A 15,405-nucleotide genomic window follows, 5' to 3' on the forward strand; every position below is an offset into this window, starting at 1 on the left:
ACACTGTCGACCCCCTCACAGCCATCATGGCATCTCTCCAATTCTCTCGCATGTCATTTAGGAATCACAGACTTTCATCACAGGGTGCACTGGCAACTAATATTGAAAGGTCACTGCAAGGACACTTCCCACAGACAGCTCCAGACACCTAGATTAGACCAGTTTAATTTGCAGGACTGCTCACTTGCTCTCTTAGTGCTCACTCACTTAGTGCCAAAAGCAAGCTTTGTCATGCCATAGCTATTAATGCTTTGGCACTTCAGTCAGAGCCAAAGACTATCAGGGCCATATTGATGTGCTGTCTTGCACACACACAAACAGGCTGCTTGTCAGCAGAGATCTCTGTGATGGTAGGGAAGTTATATTTATGAACGGCACACAGAGACAACTCTCTAGCAACCACAGCATTTGACAACTGTCCACATGACAAACACATTGCACTATTTGTACAAGCAAATGGTCAAGCTGAAAACTGGTTGGGGCTACAGTCCAGTTAAGGGGACAGCTCTGTCTGTCAGAGGGCCTTGGTACTGTCAGTCATAGGCACAGCTTGCGAACAGTCTAGGGGCTTAGCCATGGTCAGACATCAGCTTGGGCCTCTCAAGGTCAGTGGATCTGTCTGACTTTGGTTCGTTGTGCTTGGTCTCCACATGCACGTACGGTGGAACTGAGCTGTCAGGACAGTTATGAGGTCATAGGGACATGGAGGCTCCAAGGTGGCTCGGGGCAACCAGGCAGAGCCCACGTTTGCTGGTGTCCACCACAAGCTACATTCTGTGCCACCACTTGTTGTTGTCTAGCCATGAAAATGGCTGGGACAATTCCCAGGGTGGGTCGCGTCAGTGATACTTTGATGGACAAATATTCAGGTTCACCAGGACATTGAAGCATGTGCTTACAAACGCCATCTACATATTACTTGCAATAATTTCTTCACTGAGTTACAATGCATGCAGAAGGTCCAGAAGCTGGTCAAAGTGATTCGGGTCATTGGTATCTCAACGATATAGAATTTAGGGACAGTGGCATAAGTCGGGGGAGGGGCGCAAATGCTAGCCAAAAGCATCGCATCACTTCTGAAATTTCCAAATCTGCTAGGAGACAAGAGGAACATTGCAATTTAAATATGACCATGGATTGGATTGACTCAATGGTGAGTTTCACATTTTTAATTGGTCTTGGATTGAAAGGGGTTGGAGCAGGGCAGGAACTCTCTTTTTGGTGTAATATGTTACTCTCTCAGCCAGTGCAACACCTTCATCAAGTTGATGTCTGTGCAATGATCAGGACCATGGTGGAGCAGACAATAATACTGTTGAAGATGTAGTCCCACTGCTGAGAGAGGTCTTGGAGCAATCCTCCAGTATCATTTGGAAAGAGTATACCACATCTTCCTGGCATGCGATGTTCTGTAAAAACTGGAGCAGGCCAAGGAGTGATGTGATAAATGCTGAGGGGGCTGGGGAACTGGAGTAGTTTTCAGGGCAGAAGGGCAAGACATTGGAAAGGATGAACCTCTCTTTTGTGTATGACAAAGTTCAGCTACATTGGGTAAATACCAAGCTAGAGAGGAGCTGACTGACATCCCGCTCCAGTTAGACGCAGCTTGGCAATCATGGAATGCAAAGTAGTCATTGATCATAAAGAGTAGCACTTCATTTGGATTGTGGGTGCAAAGTGAGGCCTCTATTCATTTGTTTTGTGTTTGTTATTGCTGGCAGTAAATAAATCTTTATGGTTTGATTTACTTGATCGTTTGTGTGCCTGTGATTTTCTCCTAGTGGACACTGACATGCTGCAGATTTCTGGTGAGCATCAGAGACAATGATGGGTGAGAAGGCGTTTAGATGGGATGTAGCTAAGGACAGGTAAACTGTGTGGCCTGGTGGTGAAACAGTGACCACTGTGCAAGAATGGCATTCTATGTTCAAAATAGTCTCAGCCACACTGACTACATGCTGTGAGCAACATGGCTTTGTGGCTAGGTAGACAAACAAGAGGCTGGAAGAACACAGCAAGCCGGGCAGCATCTGGAGGTGGAGAAGTCAATGCTTTGGGTAATAACCTTTCTTCAGGACTTGGGTGGGGTTAGGGGGAGCTACTGATTACCCCCACATCCAGTCCTCTTTTTCAAGATGGTGCTCATGCAAGAGGTGGCTTTTTTTACTGGTATGTACTGAGTTGTGAGTTGTTTTGGGAATGGCAAGTGGTAAACTGGATATAGAATCAGATGAGAGGGACACCATGGGGTTCGGTAGATTGTTAATAAAGGATGTTTGGTCAGATATAGTGAGAAAATTTGCTTCGCCTCTTGGCAAAAATCTCTCCAAAACCAACCTGTAGGATTCAGCCCCATATGTTACTACAAGTGAAGATGCTGAAAAGTCATTCTTAAAGTTCTTTTCATACTTGTTCCGTTATTTGCTGACCTTAACTTGCTCTCATGCAAGAATAGGTGAGCATAGTGTATAAGACAAAGAATTGTTTCTGGGTGAATTGAAGGATGGCCAATAAAATGAGGTGGAAGAAGTTAGTGTCACTGAAGCTTGTAGAGCATCACTGGCTCCCAGTTTGCGAATTTGACTTTAAGTTGCTTGAAGACATTCTGTTGAGTGAGCCAGATTCATTCTTAAATTGTTGAAAGAACACGCGTCACCATTGTAAAGTAGTTGGCGATACTCTTAGGTCAAACCTAGCTCTACTTATAGCTACACAGTTGAAAATTCTTTGTCGTGCCAAAGTGGAAAGAGAATTGACAGGTCCATGCAATTTTCAATCATACAAAGCCCAGATCAGTCGAGCTGATGTGACAACTGCATTCTCTAAAGACTCGTTCTGTTGAATGATGAATATCCTTTAATTGGTAACCTTCAAAGGACCTAAAATCTTTGAGGACTTGGAAAATGATGAGTAGTGAGATTGAGTACCAATAGTCATATACTTAATAATGTGATCAATGTGTTCTGTTCTACATTCTCAATCAAATGTTAAATAATCAACTGCACCATCTAATACAAAACAATCTCTTCCTTCATTCAGGGATTGTGCATTAAAACAGAACTTATTAATATTATTGTCTGATCTGCATTTGATTTTTTGAACAGTTTTTGACATTTAAAGTAATAGTACAAACGCAAAACTCTCTTATGAGTGTGTCAGCCTCCAATCTAAATTCACCACAACTGTTCAAAATATAAATTAGCAGTATTATTACTAATGAAATTGAGACAAGGTGGAGAAAAATATGTTACCTCCCTAAGTGGATCATTCAATTCTTCTAGAATATTGTCTTCATCGAAGATCTTGCCTTGGTAGCGGTGCTCATAATAGTCATGTATCTTCTGTCGCATTTCAGCAGGCAGCTTGTGGAAAGACATATATTGTTCCACTTGCTTGTACTAAAAGAAAAAGGAGAAACATTATGTTAGATGGGGTGATTTATCTCCCACCAGGGCAGGAAGAGACATTGAGTGAACAACCTTACACTACAATGTATTGTTTTTGAAGAAAAATGATATACAACAAACTGTTGAACAAAACGAAAACAGAGTACACAATATACAGATACTTAGAACATAAACAGGATAAGTGAAAATAAAATGCCCATATGTAGTATGTGGTCAGGTTTGAAAAGAATATGTGTGATAAAAAAAATACATCAGTAAATTTCACTCTTCAATCATTTAGGTGGTACCAAGTCTCAGTTTAAAAACCTGTATGTTGTGATTGAGACAAAGTGGCTGACTTTGGAACATAGTGATTCAACTGCTCAGGTTTATCCTTCTTATCAGTATAATTTCTGTTGACTTCAATAACGGCCATTAAATTGTTCTGCCCCATGGCCCAACATTTCAACTCCCCCTCCCACTCTGCCGAGGATATGTAGGTCCTGGGCCTCCTCCATCGCCATTCTTTCACCACCTGAGGCCTGGAGGAAGAACGACTCATCTTCCACCTCGGAACACTTCAACCCCAGGGCATCAATGTGGATTTCACCAGTTTCCTCGTTTCCCCTCCCCCCACCTTACCCCAGTCCCAACCTTCCAGCTCAGCACTGTCCCCATGACTTATCCTACCTGCCTATCCTCTTTTCCACCTATCCACTCCACCCTCTCATGCCCCCCGACCTATCACCTTCATCCCCTCCCCCACTCACCTATTGTACTTTTGCTACCTTCCCCCACCCCTCCTCTATGCCCCATCACCTCCATCCCCACCCCTATTCATCCATTGCACTCTTTGCTACCTTCTCTCCAGCCCCACCCCAACCTCCTCCCCACCCACTTATCTCTCCACCCTGGAAGCTCCCTGTCTCCATTCCTGATGAAAGGCTTTTGCCCGAAATGTCGATTTTCCTGCTTCACAGATTCTGCCTGACCTGCTGTACTTTTTCAGCACCACTCTGATCTAAACCCTGGTTTCTAGCATCTGCAGTCCTCACTTTTGCCTATTACATTGTTTCTAGCTGTTTCACATGGTCGAGATTACAAACACAGAGTGCTGAAATTTTAACTCTATGAGCAGTAATGTGAGACAAGTCCAATTTGGGGAAGTTAGAAAAAGAATAAAATCTTCTTTGCATAAAAATAACAGTCAGAAATAACTAATAAGAACAGATAGGTAATAAAATTTGAATAGAAACAGAAAATGTTAAAAAAAGGCTCAGCAGGTCTGGGGGCAACTATGCAGACAGTCAATGTTCCCAGTCCAATAACTCTTCAATGAAACCTAACAAAATTGAACTCAATTAGTAAACACTTACATAATTGTACACTGATGGTTGATGATTAAAGTGGAAATGCATGGTTAACCCCCAGCATTACCTTTGACTTCATACGAATATGAGCAAATCACTTGGTTCCTCAAGCCTGTTTTACTATTCAATAATATCACAGTTGAATGTCCCTTTGTAGCTAAACCACGCCTGCACCTCTGAAATGTAGGGATCTCCAGGGTCTGCTTAGGCAAATGTGGTCAGGTTGGAAAATGGCTGCTCTCACTAGAAAATGTTCTTCTCTTATACAAGAAGTAATTTATTGCATGTTAGCAATGCGTTACAGATTACATTGATATGATAGTTTGTTATAAAGAGGACCTGGATTTTAGGCCTTGATCCACTGAGATTCCAAACCGTTCTATCCACAAGGCTCTTTGACATCCTTAAAGAGGGAGGTGCTTAAGACACGCTTCAGTAATAACCTTTTGAGATCCTTTTTGACCCATATACATCTCCCCAACAACTTTTTTATCCAATTTGTATTATATATTTGTTCACATAAATAATATTTATCTCTACCTTGTCTCTGACATTACAAATTTATGTAATGTTTCATTATCCTCCTAGAAAGTTTCATTATCCTCCTAGGATACTTTCACTATGGACTTGGAAAACTGTTAGCTTGTGGGGTAGGCAGTTTTAAGTCTGTGGGTTCCATTAAAATGGATGACCTCTAATCTTTCAGAATTTTTTTGCAGAAGACACCTTCTTTGCTGAAACAGGAAATTCATTCTTTGCAATATCCTGAATCCTTGGATATTGGTTCTCTCTTTTCAGCAGTAGTTTCAATGGATTTGTAGGCACCATCTGCAGAAATCATTATTTAAATAATCCATGGATTCCAATAGATTCTGATTTCTTCTATTAAAACGTACTCTTTTAAGAATTTTATTTTTCTAAGACAAAACAAGTTCAAAAATGATTTCAGTACTTCTTCATAGCCATCCATTTCTTCTTTTACACCTTTAAAAGCTATAACATCAGTTACAGTACCAGTTGCATGTTGAAATATATTTACTTATTCAGCTTCTGATTTACTGTCTAATTTGAAAGCAATTCTGTTTCTTAAGATTCATTTTGTTCAAGACGCCTAATTCTGTGCTCCATTTCATACATCTCTGTAATTAAATGTTCCTTAGAGCATTATTTCTGATAACATGTCTTTACAATGTAATTAGTTTCCTTGACTGAAAGGTTTTTATTTTGTGATAATAGCGGTATGGCTGTCGTTATGAAGGATAAACCCATATTTTATGGCGAAAATGGAGAATTCCTGTCTTAATGTGACTAAAATGGAAGTTTACCAACCTTTAGTAAATAAAATGAATGATTTCTAATTTTCTGTGGCTTCACAGGATGAATCCTATTGTTTGTGGCTTTAATAAACAATTCCCATTTCCTTAACGGCTTTACTGACTAAATCCCACTGTGGCTTTAATAAATGATGCCTGCTTTAATCATTGTAAAACTAAATAACTCCTGCTATTTGCATCTCTAAAAGATCAATCCTGCTTCCTTAATACTCTTTACAAGATGTCATCCACTGTCTGTACTCCATTAATGATTCCTGTTTCTTCCATGATCTTTTCCCAGATGATTCCCATGCACCTCTTCATTTAAATGAATGCTGCCCACCTTATTTTACAATTTTAAGGAAGGATATCTTGCCTTTTCTATGGCTTTGATAAAATTTCCTGACATCCTTATTCTTTAAACTAGGGCAGCTGAAGCTTCTCATCTGCCTCTTTGTCACCTTAATTCTGGCTTCACAATACGCTGTGTTGGCAATCTTGGCTTAGATTGCTTTTGTGGCATTTGATTTTCCTTGGCATAGGCATGTTATGTGCTACCCACTCATTACGATGACAATACTCAATCTGAGCTGAAAGAAATTGCATTCTTTTCGCTTTACCAGTCTGTAATACTGCACCTTAAAAAACATTCCCTTATCCATCAGGGATTTTAACTTCACTCACAGAGCCTCCAGCTGAAACCTGACTCCAGACTGCCCCCATAGACCACTGCCACATGGTGCAGTCTGCTTCTGCTTTGGAGTAACTAATTCTCCTTCTTCAGGGAGTTCCTAAACTCTCCAGCTGCAGCACATCACTTACCAGGTCTGAAATGTCTTTGTTACTAACTATGTAAGGCCCTCAAATATTCAAATCTTCTCTGTTTCTGACTATCTGCATGAACAGGTGACCACAGCTATGTTTAAAGAAATCTTCAGACCTCTCCTGCAGACCGCATATTCCAGGGGGGAGCTCAATCAAATCCACAGCACTGCTCACCATTTGGTATCTGCAGCTAAACAGAGTCTGCATCTCACCGTGTAGTGGACTTGCTGCCACATCCTCTTTACATCTCAAACACCTGTTTGGTCTAAAGTGGTAGAGGAAAGCTAATTCTTGGCCTAACTCAAAGAAGCTCTTGTATTGAACAAAAGGTACTTTATTATTTGTTAGCAATTAGTTAGAGGTAACACCAACAATGACAGATATTGTTATTGAGATTTTAAGGGGGATCAGATGTTAGGTCTTTGACATCCAATGCCATTCAGCCCACAAATTCCATGTGGCATCTTCACAGTGGATGGTAGCTGAAGGGGCATTGACATGAAACTTTAAAACCATTTCTCTCTTTACAGATGCTGCTGGAAGTCTTGAATATTCCCAACAACTTCTCTTTTCGATTTCAGGTTATGAGAATCCAGAACATTTTTGCTCATTGTGGATTAGCAACACAAATAAATGACCACAATGTCTTAAAAGCTGAAGTGACTTGCTAATGTCCTTTAGGAAAAGAAATGTGCCAATCTTACATGGACTGACCTATACATCTCCAACCCCCTTTACATAGTTTACCCTCATTAGCTATCTTAACTGGTCATCAAGCTACTCAACTATCAATCAGAAAGGCAGACATCTCCTTCTAAGGACAATGAAAAATTCTTAAAAGGACATTCTTAAAAGGAAACCATTTGGTCAATTAGACACCATAGGTAGGAAAGCATATTCTTAGAGCAGCAACATAACCAACTTGAGGTTTTAAGTGGGGTAAGAGTTGATTAGATTAGATTAGATTCCCTACAGTGTGGAAACAGGCCCTTCGGCCCAACCAGTTCACACTGAACCTCCGAAGAGTAAACCACCCAGACCCATTTCCCTCGGACTAGTTGACCTAACACTATGGGGCAATTTAGCATGGCCAATGCAACTGGCCTGTGAAGGAAACCCACGTAGACAGTGGTAGAGTGTGCTAACTCCACACAGACAGTCACCCAAGGCTGGAATTGAACCTGGGACCCTAGTGCCGTGAGGCAGCAGTGCTGACCACTGTGCCACCTCCAGTGAGATAGGTGAGATATGTGAGATGAGTGAGATGAGTGAGATATCTTCCACAGCCAAGCATATGCTATTGCAATTCCAGTTAAGAAGTGGTGGAAAAATCTGTGCATTAACATATACAGATAAAGAATTTAGTTAAGGTTAGTTTCTCTTTTATACACATGTGGGACTCAAACTCTCCTGAACTTATTCAAAGTGAAACATTTCTTTCAATTTTTTTTTACAAAATGGCCTGTCACCACTTCAGGTATTTACAAATTACAAAACACCTTACTTGAATTAAAAACTTAAACTTGCATCATTTTAATCTGAATGTGGAGGTACATGATAGCTACACAGCTATGTTTAGAGGAAATACAATTTGTTTCTGTACTCATGATTACACGTGATTTTTTTTTGGCCGTTTTGTCAGCTGGAAGTGCCTTGTGTGCAAAAACACAGACCTAACACCATGGATTTTAAATGGAGAATAACAATCGGATTTCCTCCAACATGTCATTTATACCTGGTGATGCAGTATTTGGAAGTGAGAGTGGTGCCACAGTGACTCACTGCTGCCTCACAGTGCCAGGGATTCGGGTTCAATCCCAACCTCGGGTGACTGTGTGGAGTTTGCACATTCTCCCAGTGTCTACGTGGGTTTCCTCTCACAGTCCAAACATATGCAGGTTAAGTGAATTGGCAATGCTCAATTGTCCATAGAGTTCCAGACTGTGTAGGTGAGGTGTATCGGCCAGGAGTAAATGTAGAGTAATAAGGTATGGGAATGGGTCTGGATGGATTACTCTTTGGAGGGTCAGTGTGGACATGTTGGGTCGAAGGACCGGTTTCCACACTGTAGGGAATCTATGAAAGTAGAAATCCTGCTGAGAAATCTGGAACATACTCAAGATGGGTGCAACATTTTCTCATCTTTAAATGTCACTGTTAGGTGCTGTATTGTAAAATAAACAAGTTTTGCATGCAGAGATTCATCATTAGGATCTTTCCTTTAAAGGTAAGTTGGACATTACATTGGCTAGCTGTGTGTATTTGTTCATATGCATTGCTGCGTTTTTCTCAATTAATAAATCATAGTGCAGTGAAATATTCTGTCAGCTTGTGCTATTACCTTTTCCGTTATTATTTAAATGGATGCGGCTGGTAATAAAAACTGGCTTTGACTCATGATAAGCAATCTACCACCAACTGGGGCATTAGTTAGTTTGCTGTACAGCTGGTTTATAACATAGAAGTACTCCAAAGCATGGCTTGAAACCTGCACTGGCTGAGGTTACCATGAAGGATTCTCCTCCTCAACCTTTCCACTTGCCTGAGGTGTGATAACCCTTTGCTTAACCTACCGTCAGGTCTCTCTCTCTCTCTCTCTCTCTAATAAGAGAGAAGCCCTATTATCTGGTAGGACTATGGCCACCTTACCTTTACCACTTTCTATCTTACATTGATTGACAGGCACTGAACTCTGATTTCCTCTTGTTGTCGAGTGTCTGTTGTTTGAATAACAATGATCAATATCAATGCTTGGCTGCGTTTCAACACAGAGGTGTTCTGTTTTCAAGAAACTGTAATAACAGATTTTCCCTTTGATTTCTTATTTACTGACACAATTTAATAGAATTGCAATCTTTTATCCAAATGGCAAAATGTTTTTTTTTATTTCACTAATATGAGGATTCATTTAGATGGTAAGAGGTTTGTGCTTAATTTTCCCAAGAAAAGAGAGGCTTTTCAGGTCACACAGAGTTAAGGACAGACTTGAAGTTAACAGCCCTCAAGGCAAAGCGTTATCAATTTTCCAGGTCTTCCCAGAACAATGTAATATGGTAATGCCTATGGAATAGAAAAACTGAAACCATATGAACAGGACATTAATTAATTAATTCAACCGACTGATAAATGTGAAATTGAATCTCGTGGCCATAAAACTATCAGATTGCTATAAAAACCCAGTTTGTCTGTATTTGAGTGGCTTTGTAGTACCACTATTGATCAATTTGCTTGAATCCTAAAGAGTATTTCTAGCAGACTGGGCTACCACAGTAGTGAGAGTGTCAGCAAGTGAGAAAAAAAAACTTGACCTTGTTCTCACCAATTTATCGGTTTTAAGTGCATTTATCCATGACAATATTGGTGGAGTTAATGCACCATCTTCACACTGAGGATATTCTCCAATGTGTTGTGTACCACTGTGCTAAATGGGATAGATTTTGAATGCATCTAGCAACGCAACACTGGATGTTCAACAGGTGCTGTATTTAACTACAATTTGTCACCTCAAAGCAAAGCATATCAGATACACTGAATCCACCATTACCATCAAGCCAGAAGATTAATCCTGGTTTAATGAGTTTTGCAGGAGGGCACACCATAAGCATTACTTGGCAGACCTAAAGAGAAATAGTGCAAACTGATGACAATACATCACAAGTTTGAGTTAAAATCACAGCCAGAATCCATTGACCCGCATATTTAAAGTTGGTGGCCTTTCAGTATAGGTCACCTGCTCAAAAGACAATCAAACCAGGATTGTTATGATACATGTGTAAATTCAATGGGTAAGTCAGTTATGTCATTTTAACTGTTGACCCAGTGTTAAAATCTCCTCCAGATACCGTTTACACTGCAGTGGAATCCTTTTGCAAACAGAATTATTTGCTTAGCAACTACTGATATTCTTATTGAACATTTCCCTCAGGTGATATACACTGGGTTTCAGCTTCACAGATCCCTCATGCTTGGTGGTACTTTTCAATTAATAGAAGCTAAAAAAGGAAATCTGGCATAAAAAATGTCCAAAAAAATAAGTATACACCCAATGCACCCTGCGATGCTTCGTTTGTAATGTGAGAGAGCAGAATATGACACAGACACAGACAACATTCTCATTACAGCTGCAATTAACTACTTCCAAATTTATCAATAATTTACTTACTGCTGGTGTCTGTTGTCACCCTTTTTGGTAGGATGATCAGTACAAGGGATAATATTTAATATTTCAGAAGGAGGGTGATTAAAATGCTAGGAAGCACCAGATGGCTTATCCAAAGAGAATAAGTAATGTCAGCCTGCACTTGCAGTGACTGAACTATTTCCCTGTGATGCAATCAAAAATAAAGCTCTATTAACAATGTAAGCATCCCTCTTTTGAGCTAATGTTGGAACAGGAGTTGACATTGGGATTAAAGATTCCATTATAAAATTAATGTTACCTTTGTACACTTAAGTAAAATTGCACAATTTAGAGAATTTATTATAACTGTACACAACTGGTGCAATAGAAATTATCTTCCATCTGCCCTTTAAATTTACTCCTCTCCTGTCTTGAAATGATGAGACAAGTGAATTTGCATTAATAGTGTGCATGTGCCCAAATACTCTGAGCCGAAATTGTAATCTGATTCGGACTATGTAGTGATTGGAACCAGATGGACCACGTTGATAGCAAGGTTCTTGATTGGGGTTGTTAACCCAGGCTGATCAGAAAAGCCTTCACTGACCAATATAACCAGGAGATAAAAACCTCTACATCCAGTGAACTCGGCACTGTTAAATAAAGGGTGACTTGGTGAAGGGACACTGCCTCTCTGCAGTTATTTCAGACTGACAAGAGGTTCCACAATGACAGAGGTCCTCCAATTTCTCATCCAGCACTATGGTACTACACTGATGAAACAATTCAGTGCACGTGAATTCAAATTTCACTCTGACAATTTATCAGACTTAATTCAACAAGTCAATTTATTTCTAAGAGGAAAAATGATAATGAAATTGTGAGATTGTATACCACTTCAGTTTTCTAATGCCAAATTGTCTTTACTGAACAAAGTTGAGCTTTTTATACAAAGTTCAGCCCTCCCAGTAATCAGGTTTGAAAATGGCCTTGCTCATTAAAACTTGAGAGAGATGTACTAACATCAACTTTACAATGGAATTATTATTCCCAATATCAAGTTTTTTTTTCCCCAAATTAGTTCAAAAGGACTCTATTTTGATTGCATCATAGAGAAATAGTTCAACCATTGAAGGTACAGGCTGACATTTTGTATCCTCTTTTGGGAACCTATCAGGTATATCCTAGTCTTCTAAACACTCTTCTTTTGAAATATTAACTGTACCTTTATCTGTGGTGGAATGGGTGTTGACTACTCAGTTACAAGTGGGCAATTGATATCCTCAACTAGGTAATTAATTCCTATGTAAGGGTTTAATTCTGCCGCCTCCAGAATTTAACTAGAGGCGGGATAGTCCCATACTACAAGGCAGCCTGCAAGTTCACCTGCCTGGGCGGGTAGTGAGCAGGGTTGTCCCTGCATTTTAGAACCCATTGGCACATTTGAATGGCCTCTGAAGTATAATGTTGCTTTCTGTTTCTCTCAATACATGACCTCTCAAACAATAGTCTGAAATACCTTGTACCTACCAGTTTGGCACCCAGTGAGATACCCAGACACCTATCCAAATTACACTGTGCCTCTGCCCATTATTTCCTTCCATCTTGTTATGGCTGCGTGGTTCTCTAAGACTTGTGCATGGTAGTGACACCAATCAATGTGTGGAACATCAAAGTGGCTGTGCACATGTGCAGCTTCGAGGAAACATTGCCTTTGTCCAGAAACTGGAGAGCTGCCAAATGACAACTTTGTGAGGAGGAACCTCCTGTTTTATGGGGTGGAAATCTCACATTTGGTGGCTTACTGACCAGATTTTTTTAGCTGGAGAAAGAAATCTGGCTCATTGTACCATAAAGACATGGACAATTATCAGGTTTGGGCTGATACAGGGCAACACAGTGTCTCAGTGGTCAGCACGCAACCTCACAGCACCAGCGACCCAGGTTTGATTCCAGCCTCGGGCGAATGTCTACATGGAGCTTGCATATTCTCTCCGTGTCTGTGTAGATTTCCTTCAGGTGCTCGCATTTCCTCCCACAATCCAAAGATGTGCATGCTAGGTGGATTGGCCTTTTTAAACTGTCCGTAGTATCCAAGGATGTGCAGGTTAGCCATGGGAAATGCTGGGTTACAGGGATAGTGTCGGTCTTGATGGGATGGCCTTCAAGAGGTTAGTGTGGACTCCATGGGCCGAATGGCCTACTTCCACAGTGTATGATTCTATAATTCTGATAAGAGGCAACTAGTATATGTGCCGGCCTATGGCAATTACTATGTTAAACAAGCGAGAATCTAAACAGATCCACTTGACATTTAATGGCATCACCATCACTGAATTCTTCCCTGCCTTTATCAAAATTTCAGAGGTTGCTACTGACCAGAAATTGCATTGGACCAGCCATTTAAATCATGCTGGGAAAAGATCAGGTTAAAGACTGGGTATTCCGCAGTTAGGAACCCACCAAAGCATGTGTAATATCAAAAGGCTTGAGTGAGGAGTGTAATAGAAAACTCCCCACATGCCTAGATGAATGCAATTTTAACATCACTTGAAAATGTTGATTAATCCAGGACAAAACAGATATCTCATTTATCAGCTTAAACATTCACCTCTCTCTATCACACATACACAGTATCATCTAAAAGACACACTGCAACAAGTCACCAAATCTGCTTCGACAGTACCTTCAAAACTTGTGACCTTTACCTAGAAGGTCAAGGGCAGCACATGCATGGGATCAACACCATCTGAAAAATCACCTCTGAGTCACATATCATCCTGACTTGGATCTATAATGCTAAATGACAGGTTTCTGGGTCAAAGTCGTGGAGCTCCCTTCTTATCTGCATTGGGAGTGTACCAATGCAGCAGTGCAACAACTGCAGCAGTTCAAGAAAGAAGCTCACTGACACTTACTCAAGCACAACTAGGAATGGACAAATGGGCAATAAAGCCAGCAATTACCATCTCCCATCGAAGAACAATAACTAAGTAATGACAAACCCCGAGATGGACAATAACTACTGCCTAGACGTGAAGAATCAAATACATCGAAAGAATAAATAATCAAAACAAGTTCTTTACACGTGAGCATATAAAACATGGTCAGTAGTCTACAGCATAACTTATCTTAGGCAGAAGACAGCTTGAACAAAGTTACCATTCCTGGAGCACAATCTGGTGCAGAAATCTTGGGATCTTTTCTCCCCTTTCAAGTTTCAAGACATAGAAATCTACACTGGTACACTGCAGCCAGTATATCATTGTTAGATTTATTTTCAACGTCCAACTGAAACATCATTTTTTTTCTTGCCTCAACTTTGAAAAGGTAAATTGAAAGGTAAAGAAGTTCAACTATAATCTCACTAGTCAAGACTGGGGAGAGAAAACAAAAATAGAGAGTTGGAAACATTTAAGAAACTAATCCATAAGTTTCAATGACTTTACATTCCCTTAAGTAAAAAAAAACTCCCAAGAAAAGTGGCCAACACAGTGGGTTAAAAACCCAAATACTAAAGAAAGAAGCTTATGATTTTGCCAAAGTCAGTTGTATCCCTGAAAATTGCGATGATTTAAAAATTCAGCTAAGGATAATAATAAGTGATAACAAATGATGATGTTCAGAGTAATCTGGGTATCTTTGTACAAGAATCTCAGGATGTCAATATACAGGTACAATAAGCAATTACGAAGGCAATCCTTATGTTTGCATTAATGTAAAGAGATAAAATATAATAATAATGAGGATTTGCTATAATTATACAGGACATAGAGACCACACCTGGAGTACTGTATATGTTCTTGGTATATTAGGAAGGTGTATGAGCTATCAAGTTGTGCCACTGGGTATTTCTTTCTTTCTTTGAGTATTATGCTGTTAATGTCTTTTTAACTCGCTAGTGACATATAATGGCAGTGAAACAGTACTACCAAAACCTTTATCATTAGATTGAACACATCTGCTAGCCCAGGAATCATTGAAGAGAGATTAGCCCTAAAGTATCTGGCATTAAAAAGAATGAGGTATGATTTCACTGAAACATAAGATTCTTGGAGAGTTTGGCAGGATAAACGGTGAGAGGTTGTTTCCCTCTGGGTGGTGAATATAGAACTAAGAATCATGGTCTTCAGAGAAGGAATTGGTCATTTATGATTGAGATGAGAAGACGTTTCTTTGCCCAGAGTGTCATGATTTGTTAAAAAAAACCTCTCCAACCAAAACAGGAGTGGATGGCTATATTTAAAATGGAGATCGGGAGGATTTTGGGGACTCAAGAAATCAAGGCACAAGAGAATAAGGTGAGAAAGTGGAGTTGAGGCATATGAGCCATGATCTTACTAAATGACAGAAGAAGTTCAATGAATGTACATTCTTGCATCTATTTCTTA

The 15,405-nt window shown here is 40.0% G+C and overlaps 1 protein-coding gene across 1 annotated transcript in view; it reads right to left on the reverse strand.

Moving 5' to 3' along the window:
• Nucleotides 1-15,405, reverse strand: part of LOC132818799 (potassium/sodium hyperpolarization-activated cyclic nucleotide-gated channel 1-like) — a 270,979-nt gene that overhangs the window by 100,919 nt on the left and 154,655 nt on the right. Inside the window, exon 5 of the mRNA XM_060829894.1 lies at nucleotides 3,252-3,398. Within this exon, the coding sequence (XP_060685877.1) occupies nucleotides 3,252-3,398 (147 nt within the window). The remainder of the gene's footprint in view (nucleotides 1-3,251; nucleotides 3,399-15,405) is intronic.

The sequence above is a fragment of the Hemiscyllium ocellatum genome, chromosome 1 (genome assembly GCF_020745735.1).
Source record: "Hemiscyllium ocellatum isolate sHemOce1 chromosome 1, sHemOce1.pat.X.cur, whole genome shotgun sequence".
Lineage (NCBI taxonomy): Eukaryota > Metazoa > Chordata > Chondrichthyes > Orectolobiformes > Hemiscylliidae > Hemiscyllium > Hemiscyllium ocellatum.